The following is a 16,354-nucleotide window of genomic DNA, read 5'->3' on the forward strand; positions in this document are numbered from 1 at the left end:
ACTGTTTCATTAAACAAATTCTATGAAGTTATACAAAACCCCTTGTGTACTTGGTATTATTTAGGTAGATTAATGCTCAATAACGTGCACAACTTTTTGACGTGGATTGTGAGTAAAACAGCAATTTTATATTCTGTATGCACATTGTAAAGGTATGCATTGTACTAAGTGCATGTGTCTGCATTGAACGCTCGTCGTGCTGTGACGCGCGATGTCAACCAGCGTTTTGCCCCATACTTTTTTGAATCACGGTTCTACGTGCACGACTGGCGGTCTATATGTTTATATGTTTATACCCACAAACTACCGTTGTAACAGCGCCCTCGCTTGCTCAGAAATGTTCTTTATCGGTGCATTGATAGTTTACTAAGCCAATATGTTCATGTGACTTTCTTTGTGTAGATTTTAGTACAAAAAAAAATTATATTTAAACATTTAAACAGTAAGAGTGTTGGTAATAGAGACACATCTCTGTTGACATTTCTTTATCCCTTTCACTCTCTTCCCTGGCAGTTAGTGGCTGCCGTCTACCGGCCAACATCCCAGCGTCTATCAGCCGTCCCAGCCGCCTCCGATATACCAGAGAAGACACAACCCACGGAGAGAGTCGGCTGGACCCCGGAATTCCGAGGAGCAGAAGATTGGGAGAATGAGATGAAGAGAACGGGAGCTAGGAATCTTAGAGTGACTTCCTTCAATGAGGATTTCCAATCTTCAGACAGGTAATTATTTCTTAGAACTACACTCAGACACTATTGAAATTAATCTTTTCAAAATATTGTATGGGGTCATTCAAGAGAACAAGAGAGGCTGTTTTTTTGCCACTTTTAAGATTCCAGTAAACAGGACCTACCACATGTACATGAACTGGTTCGGGCGCATATAGCAAGAAGTATGCACAACTTATTTTTTTCTGAATGCGCACAATGCCATAGTTCCTTGGCGTGAGTGTCAGGCATTTTTTCCAACTTTCACTCCGGAGGTAACACACTGAGTATACAGTGTTTAAACGTCGGTGAAGGGCAAAACCTAATTTGATTTATATCACCCCAACGCAAAACTCTATCTGATAATAGTTCATGCGGTACCCGCTGCTATGTACATCAGATTCATACCGGCCAACCGATCCCGTTAGCTCGGTGGTCGAGTGGTAAGACATCTGCACTAGAAAGCAGGAGGTCGTGAGTTTGAGTCCCACTCAAGTGATTTTTTCCAACTTTCACTCGGGAGGTAACACACTGAGTATACAGTGTTTAAACGTCAGTGAAGAGCAAAACCTAATTTTATTTGGTGTCAGGCATTGTCGACAATTAGTTAGAAAGTCTTTACCAGTGGTCTCCCCCAACTCTCCCTTTCTTACCGTTGAGGGGGTACTTGTGCGCAGAGCCCATAGTTCAGTGTGGGTCTTACAGTTATGAAAATAAGTTGAGAGAAATGTTTAATATTCAGCAAAAAGTCCTGATAAACCAAATTTTGTAGGGATGTAGACTCAGGAAGTTCTTGAATGTCGTGATTTACAAACCACCATACGCGTTCAAAATGTTATTTTTCTCATGTTAGTGCAAACATTTGAAAACGTTGAACCTCAATTCGTTTTCAACTTTCCTTTAACTTTTACTTTCGCAATCTTTTTTGATTACATGATGAAAAATGACAGATTATACTTTTGGTTTCTATTGGCCCAATACACATTTATCTCCTGTTTCTATCCTTGTTGTAATTATGAAAAAAGTATGAAAAAATTACAGTTTATGAAATTGTTAATACAAATTTGGTTGTTTGGCTTTCAGTCTTCCACAGTATATTGTTGTGCCATCAGTCGTCTCCGATGGAGAACTAAAGCGAGCTGCTCCCAACTTTGAGCAAAATAGAGTACCGGTAAGTTCCAGTCACAAACCATTCAGAAAATGAGAATAAGAATTCTTAAAGGGAATATACAACATTTGCAAACGTCGAAAAACAAAACTACCAAATTTTTACGAAATACCTTACTAGGATGTTGGTAAATGACAATCTAAAGCATCCTGTAAAATTATGGCACCTGGTGTGAAATCATTCTCAAGAAAAGTGGTATTTTGTATAAATTACCGTTGAAAAAACCTAACTATTTTTCAACTACTGCTCCAAATTTACCAATTTTTTTTCAGTCCAAAGTTTGTTTGCTATTGGTTACATGTTCATGAACGGGTGCAGGCCGATTAGACTGGTTCCATTACCTTACAATTTTCCGGCATCTATAAATTGATCCATTTCATCTTTAGTGGAGTCAGGGAACCAGACTACTTGAACATTTTGGTTTTTCTTGGTTTTTCCAGTATTTTCGAACACAAAACTTCAAACATGTCAGTGTAACAATATTTTATCTGCTAACCCCTCAAAATAGTTCATTTCTGAAAATTACAGCCAAAGCCAATGATGTACATTCCCTTTATAAAAGTTCATGGTTTGGCCAAATAAGTCAATCACTACCATTAAAGCAAAGCTTTTTAAACCATAACCCCTGGGTCTTTTTGCTAGGATGCAACCTCAATCCTTCAAAATCCTCCAACTTCCTCCATGTAAAAATTGGATACAGCAGCAATGTTCCAAAATCATCAGTTACATGTATTTCTTGAATTTGTTCAGTTGAGGGGTGATTACTGCCTCAATCCTGCAAAATCCTCCAACAATCTCTGTTAATACGTTGAGGCAGTGCTGATTATATCCAGAAGCAGTGCAGATGATTTCAAGTACTACATGTATCTTTGCCTTATTTATACATGGCAAAGTATAAACAAGACAAGGTACAGCCTAAAACCTTGACGCAATGCATCCTCCAAAATCAACTACACACTTTTGTCACACAGCCTAGTCTAGGGGCTAGACATTGTTATGGTTTGATATGCGTTAACCCGCCACCGCGATAACCCACTGCCGAGAGAGGGCGCTATCACGACCAACCAATATCGCCCACGGACTTGTCAGAACAAGGTCTAGGGAATCTGCTGAAATCTTCCACCGAAAAATGGGGGAAACTAGTGCACATGCGCGACTTCTGCAGGCAATTACGGTCCATTTTCAGCCCTACACATACTACACATAACAAAAGAGCTGACCAGTGAAGTCGCACAAAGGTCTAGCCGCATCTTTTATTGCACTGGAAGAAATTTGAGAGTTTGCTTCGGAACTTCTGTAATTTTTTTGAATGCGCGCTGCATACATTAGGCCAAACATGTGCGCGCGCATTACACAACCAAGACCAGATTCCCTAGACGTTGTTCCCGACAAGTCCGTGGGCGATATTGGTTGGTCGTGAGAGCGCCCTCTCGCGGCGGTGGGTTATCGCGTATCAAACCATAGTAACATCTAGCCCCTAGACTACACACAGCCTCAATCATTTGAAATCCTCAACTTATGCAAAGAGGAATTTTTTAAAGATTTGGGAAGGTTACAGTATTGATGCAAAAACATAAACATCCATTTTTTTTAATTTCACTCTGTTCACCAAATAAGGAAATAAAATACTCCTCACAATCGAAGTATTGTTACTACAGAAAATATTACTGTATAAAATGTTTTGATTCAAATGATTCATATACCAACAGAAGGTCTTCCTTTACATTTAAAATGCAAAAAATGTAAAAATTGATAAGATATGATATTTTACTGATGAGTTTTCTTTTTCGGGTCTAGATGTGGTGTTGGAGTCACAGAAACGGCAGTATGCTGATGAGGATGACTCCACGACTGAACACTCAGCAACTAGATCATGAAATCAGGTTAGTCTTTTGAGTTTCTTATCTGACCTCATCTCTGATCAGCATGTTCTATTGTTTTGAAACAGTGGATCAAATGGATTGTAGCCAATTGACATGAGGAAATTGCAGATTTTCTAATTATGCTGTGTGTTATCGCTAGAACGACGCTCGCTGATGACACAATGTGACTAGTAATCTTTTTAATTTGGTGTTCGGTCTCGACCTGTTAACCGTTTTGAAATCGCTGATAACTGTTTTGAAATCACTGATAACCGTTTTGAAATTGCTGAAAGTTTTCTTTGTTTTCCCCCCGAGATTAATTATCCTCAAATTTTCTGCTAAATGGTACATGGTACAAACTTGAAACTTTGAACAAACGTCAACCCTTTGCACAGGGTTCAATTCTACAACCACTCTTTTTGATCATTTATACATTCAACCTAAAAATGTCAAAGATCTAGTTGTTGTTTTTTGTCACTCTCACAACCGGTTTCACAATCGGTTTCACTTTAACAATCAACACTTCATCATTGAGGAGGTTGATTTGATCGCAAAGCTTCAAAGCAAACTTTGTGTTTTTTAGTGGGTATTTCTATCGTTACGGACATAAAATTCCGAGCCGACTGACCAGTGTGAAACAATAAATCAAATTACTTTTATATAACTGACATACAGATCCTAGTCATTTGATTGGTGGAACTCAGATCACGTGACATTCGTTTTTGCTCCCATTCACGCCGCGGCTCAAAAAGTACTATCTGCCCATGGGGAATAGGAAATACTATTCAACAGTTAGGATCATGACGCGGTATTTGTGTGCAAATGCATGCTGGCTTGCGCGGTTCAGCGTTGCGCGTAGCGCGTATTGTTCCAAAGAGCCAGCGCCAGTTGGGTTCAAACATTTTCGTGAAGGGGTGGTTTGGAAGAGACAAATACATTTTCCTCCAGTTTTGTATTGAATAAAAAGTTCAAATATATCAAATGACAAGGATCTATATGTCAGTTGTATAAAACAAATATTGAGTGGCTTTAAATTGTGAAATGGGAGGAATATTATCGCAAGGTAAAATCTGGACTTTTCCAGTTTACTCGGCTACGCCTCGTGAAATGGAAAATCCAGATTTTACCTTGCGATAATATTCCTCCCATTCCACGCTGATCCACTCAATATAGCAGTGAAAGCAAATTGTGCATATTCAGTACCACTCTGTCTTAGGCGTTAATGTATAACATGCACTTGTTTGTGTTGTTTCATACATTACATTACATAATGTTACAGACATTACGTGTCTGAAATCAACTTCACACACGTGATAAAAAACATACTGAATCATGGTATTCTAAGTTCTCTGTGTTATTTTTTTTATGAAATATGAACCTTTCTCTATGCCTTAAAACCAAAAAAATAACAAAAACTTTGCATTTTGCATGTGGAAACAAGGTGCCAATATGACTACCTAAAATCCATAATTTTATCCCCCAAACCATTTTTTTTTAACAAGTTCTGAAGATTTCATAAATGTTCAGCCATGTCCATGAGATTTTGGAATATCATATTGTGTTTGTAGCATCATTGTCCACTTACGTGCCAACTACATCTAATTACCATACCAATGAAATCTGAAGTCTACCTGAGTTGGATGTGAAGCGAGTTCACCGTCATCCCTTGTCTTATTTCAATCACTAGGATGTTGGAGAGTATCACCCTGATCCATCCCTCCAAGGCTCAACCAAACATCCTGGATCTAGCTCAACTCTGTCCCTCCTATCGAGACATCCAGGCCAGCTTCCAGAAGCTACATGAGCTCTGCATGCCAGGTAAACATCAGCGTAAAAAACTTCAGTAACTCTGGTTGGCTCATCTACTAGAGATGGTAGTAAAAGCATTTCATTGTGTAGTTAACAGAGTTAACCCTGTTTGCTTTATTGTAACCTTTGGAGCAAGTTTGAATAAAAACCGTCATTTGCTGTGATTATTCTGTGGCTACCTAAATTGATCTTGAATGAAAAATGTTATCAGGAAACTTTTTTGTTCATGGCTCCTCACAATTTCGGAAGGTAAAGGACACCATTTGCAAAAAAAATGTGTTTTTGCTGATTCAAGGAACAACAATACAAAACCAAAAAAAAAACGAAACCAAAATGTCGGGACCATTGTTTATAAGTTCTGCATGTAGCACTTTCAAAATCCAGGATATGAAAGCCCAATTCATAAGCTTTCTTTTAGTTCAAGAATCATTCAAATCACTCATGTAATTATCAAGTTACGGAATTTTAAACACAACCACCGTTTTAAAGTTCTGTCCACGGATCACAAAAATGAAAGTGTTCTTTCAGCAAAACGAAAACAAATTACATAGGGATGTGTGTGAATTGTTTTCATTTTGCTGAAAGAACGCACACGTTCTTTTGCTATCCATGGACAGAACTTTAAAACGGTGGTTGTGTTTAAAATTTCGTACCTTGAAAAGTACATGAGTGATTTGAATGATTCTTGTACTAAAAGAAAGCTTATGAATTAGGCTTTCATACCCTAGATTTTTAAAGTGCTACATGCAGTACTTCAGTAAAACAATAGTCCCGACATTTGGGTTTCATTTTTTGTATTCACCCTGTACAATAAATCTAAAGCAGGTTATTTAAAAAGTAACCAGTCAAAAATTCAGCTCATTAGATATACCTTTGAGAAACTTGTGCAAATACATCTTCATTTTTCCTGATGCGAAAGCATAGGTTTCCGTTGAAAGCGCGATGGTTTGGTCTGAACCATCACGAGGAAATAATGGTAATCCTCTTTTCTCAGAAATGACAGCATATTAGGTGCAGTTATTTCACAGGATGCTTGAGACTATTATCTACTCACAATCAAGCAGGATATATCGTGATATTTTGACAGTTTCATTTTTGAGTGTTTGCAAATGGTGTCCACAACCTTTAACCACTGGTAACCAGTACTGCTACCATGCATGGCAGGCTTATCCTGGGTAGTAGACTTAACTCATCCAACCATCATTGACCGGGCAGGATTTGGGTCAAGGTTCAACCCCGTGATCACAAACTGTGCTTTTGTAAGCTTACTTGCTTGTTTTTAATCCTCCAATCTCAACACTGGGTCCAGGTCCATCCAGCAGTATAAAGGCTTTGGTATTTATGAATTCAAATTTGAGATTTTGATATGCATGTACAGTGAATGTATCCAAAAATAGGGAACTTGTAAAGCCGTACATTGAAATGATGAAATTGAAGCTTGAAGCCATGGTTGAGGTTTGACAAGTCAAGTGTCGCATGTCCAAGTATTGAACTGCATGTAATTATCTAACAAATTGTAGAATTAGCCGGGTAGTAGTGTAGCATAGAAAGCTCTTTAATCTTCAGTGGCAGAACTAAGCAGTGGCTCTGCACAATGTGAATGTCCTTCACTCACCATCATTAGTGGACAAGATGCATTCTCGGTAACCCTAACCCTTCCAAAAAGTGTCCGAATTTCACCAGGAGGATTTGCTGGGTTTTGCAGGAGTGAGAAAAACTGTAGTTCAGCCACTTTAAGTAAACGTGGCTTCATGTCTTTTGAAGGTTGAAGTTCAAAGACTGTGGCATTGGATAATTAAAAAAAAATGTAGTATTTGGAGGTTTCAGGAAGATTGCAAGAAGCATCAGTGTCTTAAAGTTAGAGTTCATTCATGTTTTAACATTTTATGAAGGACGTACATGTACAAGTTCCGTGGGCATTGTAATTGTGCCATGTCTGGTGAAAAACTTGGTCTTTTTTTTCCCAACATTTAAATTGTGAAAGCAACTAACTTCACTGTTTTTAACCACACGAGTAACATCTTTGTGCTGTAGTTGTGGTGGCCTGATGTTTATTAATCCGGTTAAAAATTGTACATTTGACCCTCAAAATAGTGACAGCTCTACAACTGACTTGATTCAATCCTTTTCCATCTGCTCTTTCTGACGTTGAACTTCCAGCAAGTTGCCCCTGATATGAGTTCACTGTGAGTCACTGGTCTGTCCAGATGACATGCAGACTTTCCAGGGGTACTTTGAACCTAAGCGTGGCCAAGAATCTTGAGTGATTTCTATCATCATCGATCATAGGCACAGACTCAACCGTCACCAAGGGTGAAGCCCCTGGATACATGTCATCATGGAGATGCCAGGGTTTTTTTGGCTGATGTTGGAATGACCTTTTTGTTGGTATCTGGTGAATGACCTTTTTTTGGCTGGCGTGGGTGGGGCAGTGCGTAAAGCGCTCGCCTCTCACTGCTGTGGCCTGGGTTCGATTCCCGGCTTGGATCATATGCGAGTAGAGTTGTTCATTGATTCTCTCCTGTGCCACGAGGGTTTTTCTTCAGGTTCTCTGGTTTTCCTCCCTCTGCAAATATCACCACTGTCGGTCTGGTATGGGTCGTATGGCCGCTGCCTAAGGCGCCATTACATGCCTTTGGCTCGACCACGTTGTAGCTATGTCCTTCTCAATTCAGCTTCTGCTGTGAGTAAGGGTGATTAGCCCCCTCCCCAAAATGTATTTATTTATTTATTTACCTATAAATGGAGTTGGATTGGACGGTTCTTGTCGTAAATTTGTAGTGATCGTTTTTTTTCCAGGAAATGTGTACTATGCGTGTGTGCTACAGTTTGTCAAAGGTTTAGATGAGAAGTTTGCATTGTTGCAATCCATTGTTTGTCACAATGTGTTAGTAATTTCCTTCTTTACAGAGTAATTTGTCATGCATGTAGAGAGTTGTCCTAATTTCCTGACAGATATTTAATGGAGACATTTCCTTGCTAGTCCCTTCCTTTTCGAAAATACAACAGTATAACAAAGATTAGAACAAAGGAATAGCCATCAATAAGTATGTAATATAAATTCTACTCAAGGAAATTTAGGAATAGTTGTTAGTTTTGTAAGTTTAATTTCATTTTTTTTTCAGAATTTGACTTCAAGCCTTGACATTCCTTGGTTTTTGTTTTTCGTTTTGAATTAAAGACACCCAAACCACATACAACTATGAGTTCTAATTTTAAAACTTAAGAAATAGGGCAAACAAATATTGGAAAAATTCAAAGTAAATCTGCACCAGGAAGCAATGTTAACACAAGACTCCTGAAAGCAACTTTAATGTATGGTGTCATCCGCCGACCTGAGACACTCATGTTTTGTCATATCCGTGGGGATTGCGTTTTGAAACCGTGAATGTTATCGAAATTTGGGGAAAGATGGGATTGAAACAGTGATTCGTCAGACGTCGGATTAAAACCCTTGGGGGAGTTAGCATTGAAGATAATTCATCTTTTCATCACCTAGCTGTGACAGTTTCTTCAAGTTATTTTATGAGGAACCTTTGTTAACGATTCAATATTAAAGGCACATGGAATCATTTGCAGTTACCCTGACACAAAACTACCGATTCATAACAGAAACATTGCTCACATTGGAGATAGAACTAAAATCAAATACCATGTGAAATTATTCCAGCTGGTTCGGAACAGAACAATCATTGAAGATGGTTGTTAAAAAGTGTGACCGCTGACACACTTTTTTATATCCATTGAAATACCGCCCTCATTAGTCAGACTGAAATGTTGGTTCACAGTTGGTTATTAAATCCACCCCGCGAGTGTCAACCAATAGAAGAGACTGGTCCATTTTTACTGCGTTGATGTCAAGTACCGCCAGAAGTCTTATCGGCTGATTGAGAATCATGTCCCGATTGCTGATTTAGGGATAGAATCAAGAGAGGGCGCAATTCAAAATCTGAAGCAGAAAGTTTAGACCAATTGCATACATTTTTTTCTGTTTTCTCAAAGTGTAAAGTATTAACTTGAGCTGAAATATCAGCAGGTTAATTAGGCAAATTTCTTCATATTTGGAGCAATTTTGTTGCTTCAGAAGAACAAAAAGCAAATGATCCTATAGTACCTTTAATAGTTAAAATCAGATTGCAGTTTGTACATGTATCTTGTTTTGATTTTAATACCCATTTTAAAACAAAGTAAACCCATCAAGGTTCCCAAGGTCATGGACAAATCATGGAAAGTCCTGGAAAAAAATTGTCCTGGAAAGTCATGAAAAGTCATGGAAAATTTGAAAAACAAAGTCATGCAAAATTCATGGAAATCAAGAGGCCGCTTTAAGGATGGCTGTAAGAGGAGGAGGAGGCCATTAATAATTAAAACTTATTTTCAAAAACTAACGATTGGTTATCCTAACATCAGCGGTTCATCAGTATCGTAATACCAAACAACCGTTAAATGTCATGGAAATTGTCATATTTTAGTCCTGGAAAGTCCTGGAAAAGTCCTGGAATTTGGTAAATCAGATTTTTTTTGTGGGAACCCTGACCCATTCATCATACCCTAATTAACATTAATGCATAATTCATGAAGTTGACCTCATATTCATACAACCCATCTCATCCATTTCTTCCCAAGCCTCACTCGGCAAAGCATCCTCCAACAAAGGAAACAAAGTTGTTAAATCTGTGTAATTTCAGTACTGAATTTTTATTGCAAAAACCAGCTTTCTTGGTTGCTTTTCAGAAATTTATCGAAATATGTTTTTTGCATCGTGTCCTGGAACGGCTATCCTTACATGTATGTGAAAAGAGTACAGAACACTATTTTGAATTTTAGCAAAACAATATTTTGTCAAACCAAAAAAAAGAAGATGTAGCAAAACTCCAGTGGATTAGAGCAAAATTTAGGCACCACTTTTTCTTGAACTTGTTGAACAAATTAAGACTCATTCTCATTGTTTCATGTATATCACCCATTTGTGTTTGTTTGTTTTCCCCCCCTCTGTTTTCTATCAATCTGTTTGTCTTTTCCCTGCAGCACAAAATCAAAGTAAGTGGTTGAAACTTCCTGTATTGCAAGGCTTGGACTGCGTGCAGTGTACTGCAGTATCATACTGGATCATCATGCGTGGCGGTTAGTGTGTCTGATACCAAGCCGGTCCGGAACCGGTCTAAAATACACTAGCAACAACTTCAAACACAAACGTTGGTTTGCGGGTACCCTTTAAAATTACTAAAAAGCATTGCATGAAACCTGTCCAAGTTCTTGTACATGTTATGTGTGTTTGTTTGTTTGTCCTCCTCTTCAGACTGTGCCAACCTGTCTTTTGGTTTCTGGTTTTTATTTGAGAAAGTTGGTTATCACCGCAATATTATAAAGTGCAGAAGGTGTATGCGTACATGTATCCACATTCCGTAGTGGATGTTGAACATTAGAGGACACAATAGGGTTCATGATTTGGTGAAGGTCCTCTTTTGGAGAGTGTGTACAAAACATATGGGAGGTTCTTCTAAAAAGTTAGAGTATAAACAAAAGAAATGACAATAGGAGGTCCGTGATGGAAGGTGTTTACATATGAGGTTGTCATCCTTTAGGTCTGAGGACTTTAGACAATGGTTACTTGAGATAACAATAAACCGAGGACTTGAGCCAAGTCCTCGGAGGGTTTTCATGTACAAACCTTATGAGACATGGCAAGGAAAAGTTAAAGTCCAGGAAAAGAAGAGAACAGTATATAGTAAAACACCATTGGGTGTGTGTGGGTGGGCAGGCCGTTACTGCTTTATGGGGAGTTTTTTTATTGTTAGGCAAATTAGGACCGAGATATGGGGACTTCGGTCCCCATAGTACCATGGGACAACTTTTGTGTAGTCTCCACAACTACGGAACAAGTATATACATGTATGTGTACATGTCTGCTCATTCAAATCGTGGACCTTGAACAATAGAGGACAATAAGGTTCACAATTGACAGAAGGTCCATTTTTGAGGTGTTTCTACAAACATATGGGTGGTCTTGAACAAGGTTAACAAAAGAGGGACAATAGAGGGTCCATGATTGAGGGTATATAGACACTTGCGTGTGTATGTCTGTACATGAATGGCTTTACAATAGAGGACAGACACACAAAGGGAGAACAAAAGATCCTTTCAGTCCTCGAGCGTTGGGTCTTTTGTTGAAAACGGTCCTCGATCGTACGGTTATGTGCTTAGTCTATGGGATAGTGTTATATTATAGGGACAAAGGAAAACACAAAGCATTGTCCTCGGGCGTATATAAATTCACAACTGTCTGTGTTCTTGAGTTGATTGCCCACACAGCGGGCGACCGGCAGCAAAGCTGCATCTTGCCTACGAAGCAAGGCCTCGGATTCAGGTTCTTTTTTTTTTTTTCAAAGATTCGGCTAAATATGAGTTAAGTTTTCTCAGTGAATTTTTCATTAATTTTGTATCGTGACAGTTACAATCGAAAGCTACATTTTAGTCCACTTTCACATGTACATGTACATTTTAGTGTACATGTAAGTTTTGTTTTTTTAGTCTGATAGTTTTAGGTCGAGTGGCATATCGAGTGGTAGGCTCGGATTGCGGCTTTGGTTCCTCCTCCCCCCCCCCCCAAGCATCAGTTTGTTGAGGATTGATTGGAACCACAGTCCTGTCTTATTGTTGGTTGTCATGGTTGTGTTATATTATGGTGATGAACATACATGGGAAAAAAAAGACATGGTGATGGTGGTGACTTGTAACTTCTTATTGATTCTCTGCCTTGCAAACCTTCAAATATATAATAATCTGCTTTCAGCTTTTAATTTGGTTATTTTTTGTTAACGAATCTTATGGACTCCGTGCACAAGTACCTCTCAATGGTTTACAAGGGGAGTGTTGGGAAGACCACTGGGAGAGACATTCGAATGCATTGCCGATGATGCCTGACGCACGCGAAGACACTATGGTTTTGTGCACATTCAGAATGAAATAAGTTTTGTGCTATTACATGTAAAACAAATACGAGAAAATGTGCCATCTATCATTTGTGCAGGAGTTCATAGCAGGGATTCAACTCCATGGTTTATTAACACTGACTCTCTTCACACAGGCTTCATTTCTTAACCCTAACCTTCCCCAATCCTCCAAAATCCTCTTTGCAAAATGGAGGATTTTTCAGGATTGAGGCCATATGGAAAAAAGTGTGTGGCTGATTTCGGAGGATGCACTGTGTCGTGGTCTGAGGCCGGACCTTGTGTTGTTTATGGTCAGCCGTGCATAAATTTAGGCCTATATTATACTTGAAATCCTCTGCACTGCTCCAGGATGTCACTGGCTCTGCGTCAACATATTGACAGTAATTGCGGGATTGACGCAGTGGTCACCCCTCCAAGGACCACATTCAAGAAATAACGGATGATTTTGCAGGATTGAGGCTGTATGCTTTTTTTTTACATAAAGGCAGTTGGAGGATTTTGGAAGATTGAGGTTACATCCTAGCAAAAATGTCTGGGGAGTAAGGGTTATGCATTAACTTGTCCTTGGTATACCTACATGTACTAAACAAATAACAGTTTTATCTTTGATTGAATATTGGAACTACATGGGCTGGAGAACTACATGTACCATAATCTACCATCATCCATTGCTTTGCAGTGTCCTATGGTACATTCTTTTCACATTGTACAGTACTTGGTCATGAAAGCCCTGTGTACAGGCTTTGCTGGACAGTCTCAAATTATTTATGAAAATTATATCAGCACTGTCATTGTTTTCTGATTTCAAATTGGTGGTTTTACATCTTGCCATAGCATATTAGTGAGGTGGTGTGGCAAAACGAGATGGAAGTGGGCACAGGACGTAGTGGAGAAAAATGAAAAAAAAAAAAAAAATGGGGTTGATTGTTTTTTTTCGGTTTTCAGATTTATTGATATTTGTAGTCTTTGATGTCTACTACACACATTTTAAAGAAATAATATAAAAATTGTGGAATAAAAGTGTTTTTAAGGAAAAAAACAATTGGCATTTTTCATTTTCACGACTATGAAAACTTGTGTTTTTTTAAAACAAACTTTAATCAGCCCTAACATGTCAACTGCATGTCCGATTGAAGTGCAACAAACAGTATTGTATGGAGAATCTTATTCTCTTTCCTAATATCCGCAAACTCTCATTTCGACCCCTGCCCATTTCTGTCTTATTTTGCCAGATTGCCTCATTTATGCTCCATTTATTCAGGAAAAAAAACAATGAAGGTGTCATGGGAAAGCTCCAAACTGGATTTGTTTTTCACCCTTCTCAAGCTTTTTCGCCAGGGCTGACTCATGCATGGAGGCTTAGTGATGCTGCAACTGTACAAAGTCTTCGGTTCTTAAGACAAGAACAATTTGTCAAAGGAAAGTCAAGCTTGCTTTATTTTGAACTTTTGAATAATTTATTATTTTTATTTTAATTTTACAGAGAATCTGAAAGAATTCTGGAGCAACGACAAAGACTGGTACTCGAACCTGGATGCTACAAAATGGATGCAGAGCATCAGGTAACTAGACCGCCTCTGAAAAACAAATCATTATTCCTAACAATTTCCTATACATGTAAACTTAAAGGGTACATGCAGTGAATTTTTCTTAGGAACACATTTTGTGCAACTTTCTACTCCTCTTAAATGTATGAAACCTATTTGCCTTCCCTTTTTGGTTCATTTCATTAAAAATTGAACTTCTTTAAACGTTTAACAAAAAATGCCCATGCTTTTCTTGACAACTGAGGGCGCTGTTGCTGTGATGTCATTTCAGGAAGACACTGTTCAGTTTAGGGGTTTTCTGTTCAAATCGTGATCCCAAAATTTGCTCATTGAAAACATTTGTGAGAAAAGTTTGCTCTTTGCTTTACTGCCATGTACCTTCAAAACAAAAGATCACCAAACAAAAGAACATTTACAACAGCAAAATATCCAAAATTCTAGCAACCTTTTGTGCTGAAATAGCTGTAACACTGAGGTTTCTGCCTGAAATGACATCACAGTTTTGCTCATGAATATGGATATTGGCATTAGCACAAAAAACAAAAAGGCACCAAAATACCCTTCAAAATGGCAAAACGAAAATTGAAAATGAGGTTAAATGGGACACACAGGTTCAGTTTCAAGGAAAGCATTAAATAAATTACATTGCATGGGCCCTTCTATACTTGAAGATTGAAAAAAAAAATTACAATGGGAGAGAGAGACTTCACTCTAATGTTTCTAAAAATGTCCTCTCAAATTAAAGATAATCAGAACCAGCAAACTTTTGTGCAAATGCTTGTTCTTTCGCTGACCAGCTTGGCTAAAAATCAACTCCCAAATTGTCACACTCGTCTATCAATCAAAACAATAGCAGCAGGTGTTTTGTGATATCATACACTTAAAAAAAAATAAATGAAATTACTCAGTCTGGTTCCGGGAAGTTAACGGTGATCAGTAATTGCCTTGTCACTGACTCATCTTCCTTTTTTTGTTTCTGTCACTTGATCAGCATGTGTATGACAGCGGCAGTCACCGCGGCTACAACCATCTATCAAAATGAACAGACGGTGGTTCTAAGAGGTCAGTCACAGTATTTCATATTTCCATCTTGTGATAATCTTTGACGCCAGGCACAAATCTGCCCTCCCTTTGTTAAAATTAAAAAAATTACTGATGACATTTATTTCACCCCCCAAAAGCCTATTAACCTCAACCACCCCCAAACCCTTCAAAATCCAACTGCATGCTTTGTTGGAATCTGTTGGAGTGAGTACTGCACTAGTAAACTGATTATGAATTACATGGGGTCAGGCATGCCACCATATCAGAGTCCAGCAGTTGGGGTGTAGAGTTTACCATATGGTGTTGAATTGTGCAAGATTGAGGAAGGTTCCTAGTAAATCACTCAAGGAGGTTAGGCTTAATGATACATGTACCTCATACATATTCATGAGAAATAGCCAAATTCTTATTGGTCCATTCACCATCACATGTCAGCCACTAGTTTTGCTATATACAAACTGCAAACGCGAGGATCTGTGTGTTGTCAACTATCGTATTGGTTACCCGTGTGATAGTCTACTACGCATGCGCTTTACTAAGCAATCGTGGAACTATTGTACAGACGTAGTGCGCACGTGCGAACATCACCCTACGTGAAGCTACTTGAAAAGATGGTGGCACAAGCACATGAACGTTTGGCAGAGATAACTGATGCATAACTCGGCAACATTTTGATGAATATTTATGAGGTGAAATAAAACAAATAAAACATGGTTTTTATTAGCTTATTAGCTCCCCTCAGTATTGGAAGCTGACTAACTTTATGTGGTTCTCTTGGCTTCACCTCGGAGCTCATATAAAAAATATCAAATGTTTATGAGTGCAGTGGTAAGAATAATATAATGAGGTGACAGATGGAATACATTGCATTTGTCACCGAATGAAGTTATTCTTTCCATTGCAAGAATGTGAACTTTTCATATAAATTTGTTTTATACAATGGCTGAATAAATCCCTGTCATCCGTTTCTGTAAACTGGTAATATGAATGTACAGCATCAGAGCCATGATAAGTGTGTTATTGTGCAACCAATAGTGTGACTGTGTAGTGGAAATTCTATTTATAATAGACTGGAACTTCTATTTTTGCGGTGCAGCTGCGCCACACATTGGGACGAATGATTCTATGACATGTGATCGACGACCCACCTATCAGATGACAGGGATTTTTTCGGGCCTTGTGTAATATCGACTATACACCCTCAAACCATGTTATATTTGTATACTTGTTCATGTACCCCCTGCATGTCAAAATCCTTCCTAAT

The 16,354-nt window shown here is 38.5% G+C and overlaps 1 protein-coding gene across 3 annotated transcripts in view; it reads left to right on the forward strand.

Annotated features, from left to right (window-relative positions):
- The window catches only part of LOC119740606 (myotubularin-related protein 10-B-like), a 41,579-nt gene that overhangs the window by 20,268 nt on the left and 4,957 nt on the right, over positions 1-16,354 (forward strand). For 2 of the 3 annotated variants that reach the window (XM_038215965.1, XM_038215967.1), the window contains 7 exons: positions 514-722; positions 1,791-1,878; positions 3,673-3,758; positions 5,425-5,555; positions 10,575-10,586; positions 13,983-14,061; positions 15,038-15,108. In XM_038215965.1, coding sequence (XP_038071893.1) covers positions 514-722; positions 1,791-1,878; positions 3,673-3,758; positions 5,425-5,555; positions 10,575-10,586; positions 13,983-14,061; positions 15,038-15,108 — 676 coding nt within the window. The remainder of the gene's footprint in view (positions 1-513; positions 723-1,790; positions 1,879-3,672; positions 3,759-5,424; positions 5,556-10,574; positions 10,587-13,982; positions 14,062-15,037; positions 15,109-16,354) is intronic. The other variant, XM_038215966.1, reaches the window with a different exon arrangement.

This window comes from Patiria miniata, unplaced genomic scaffold, assembly GCF_015706575.1.
Source record: "Patiria miniata isolate m_02_andy unplaced genomic scaffold, ASM1570657v1 HiC_scaffold_5, whole genome shotgun sequence".
NCBI lineage: Eukaryota > Metazoa > Echinodermata > Asteroidea > Valvatida > Asterinidae > Patiria > Patiria miniata.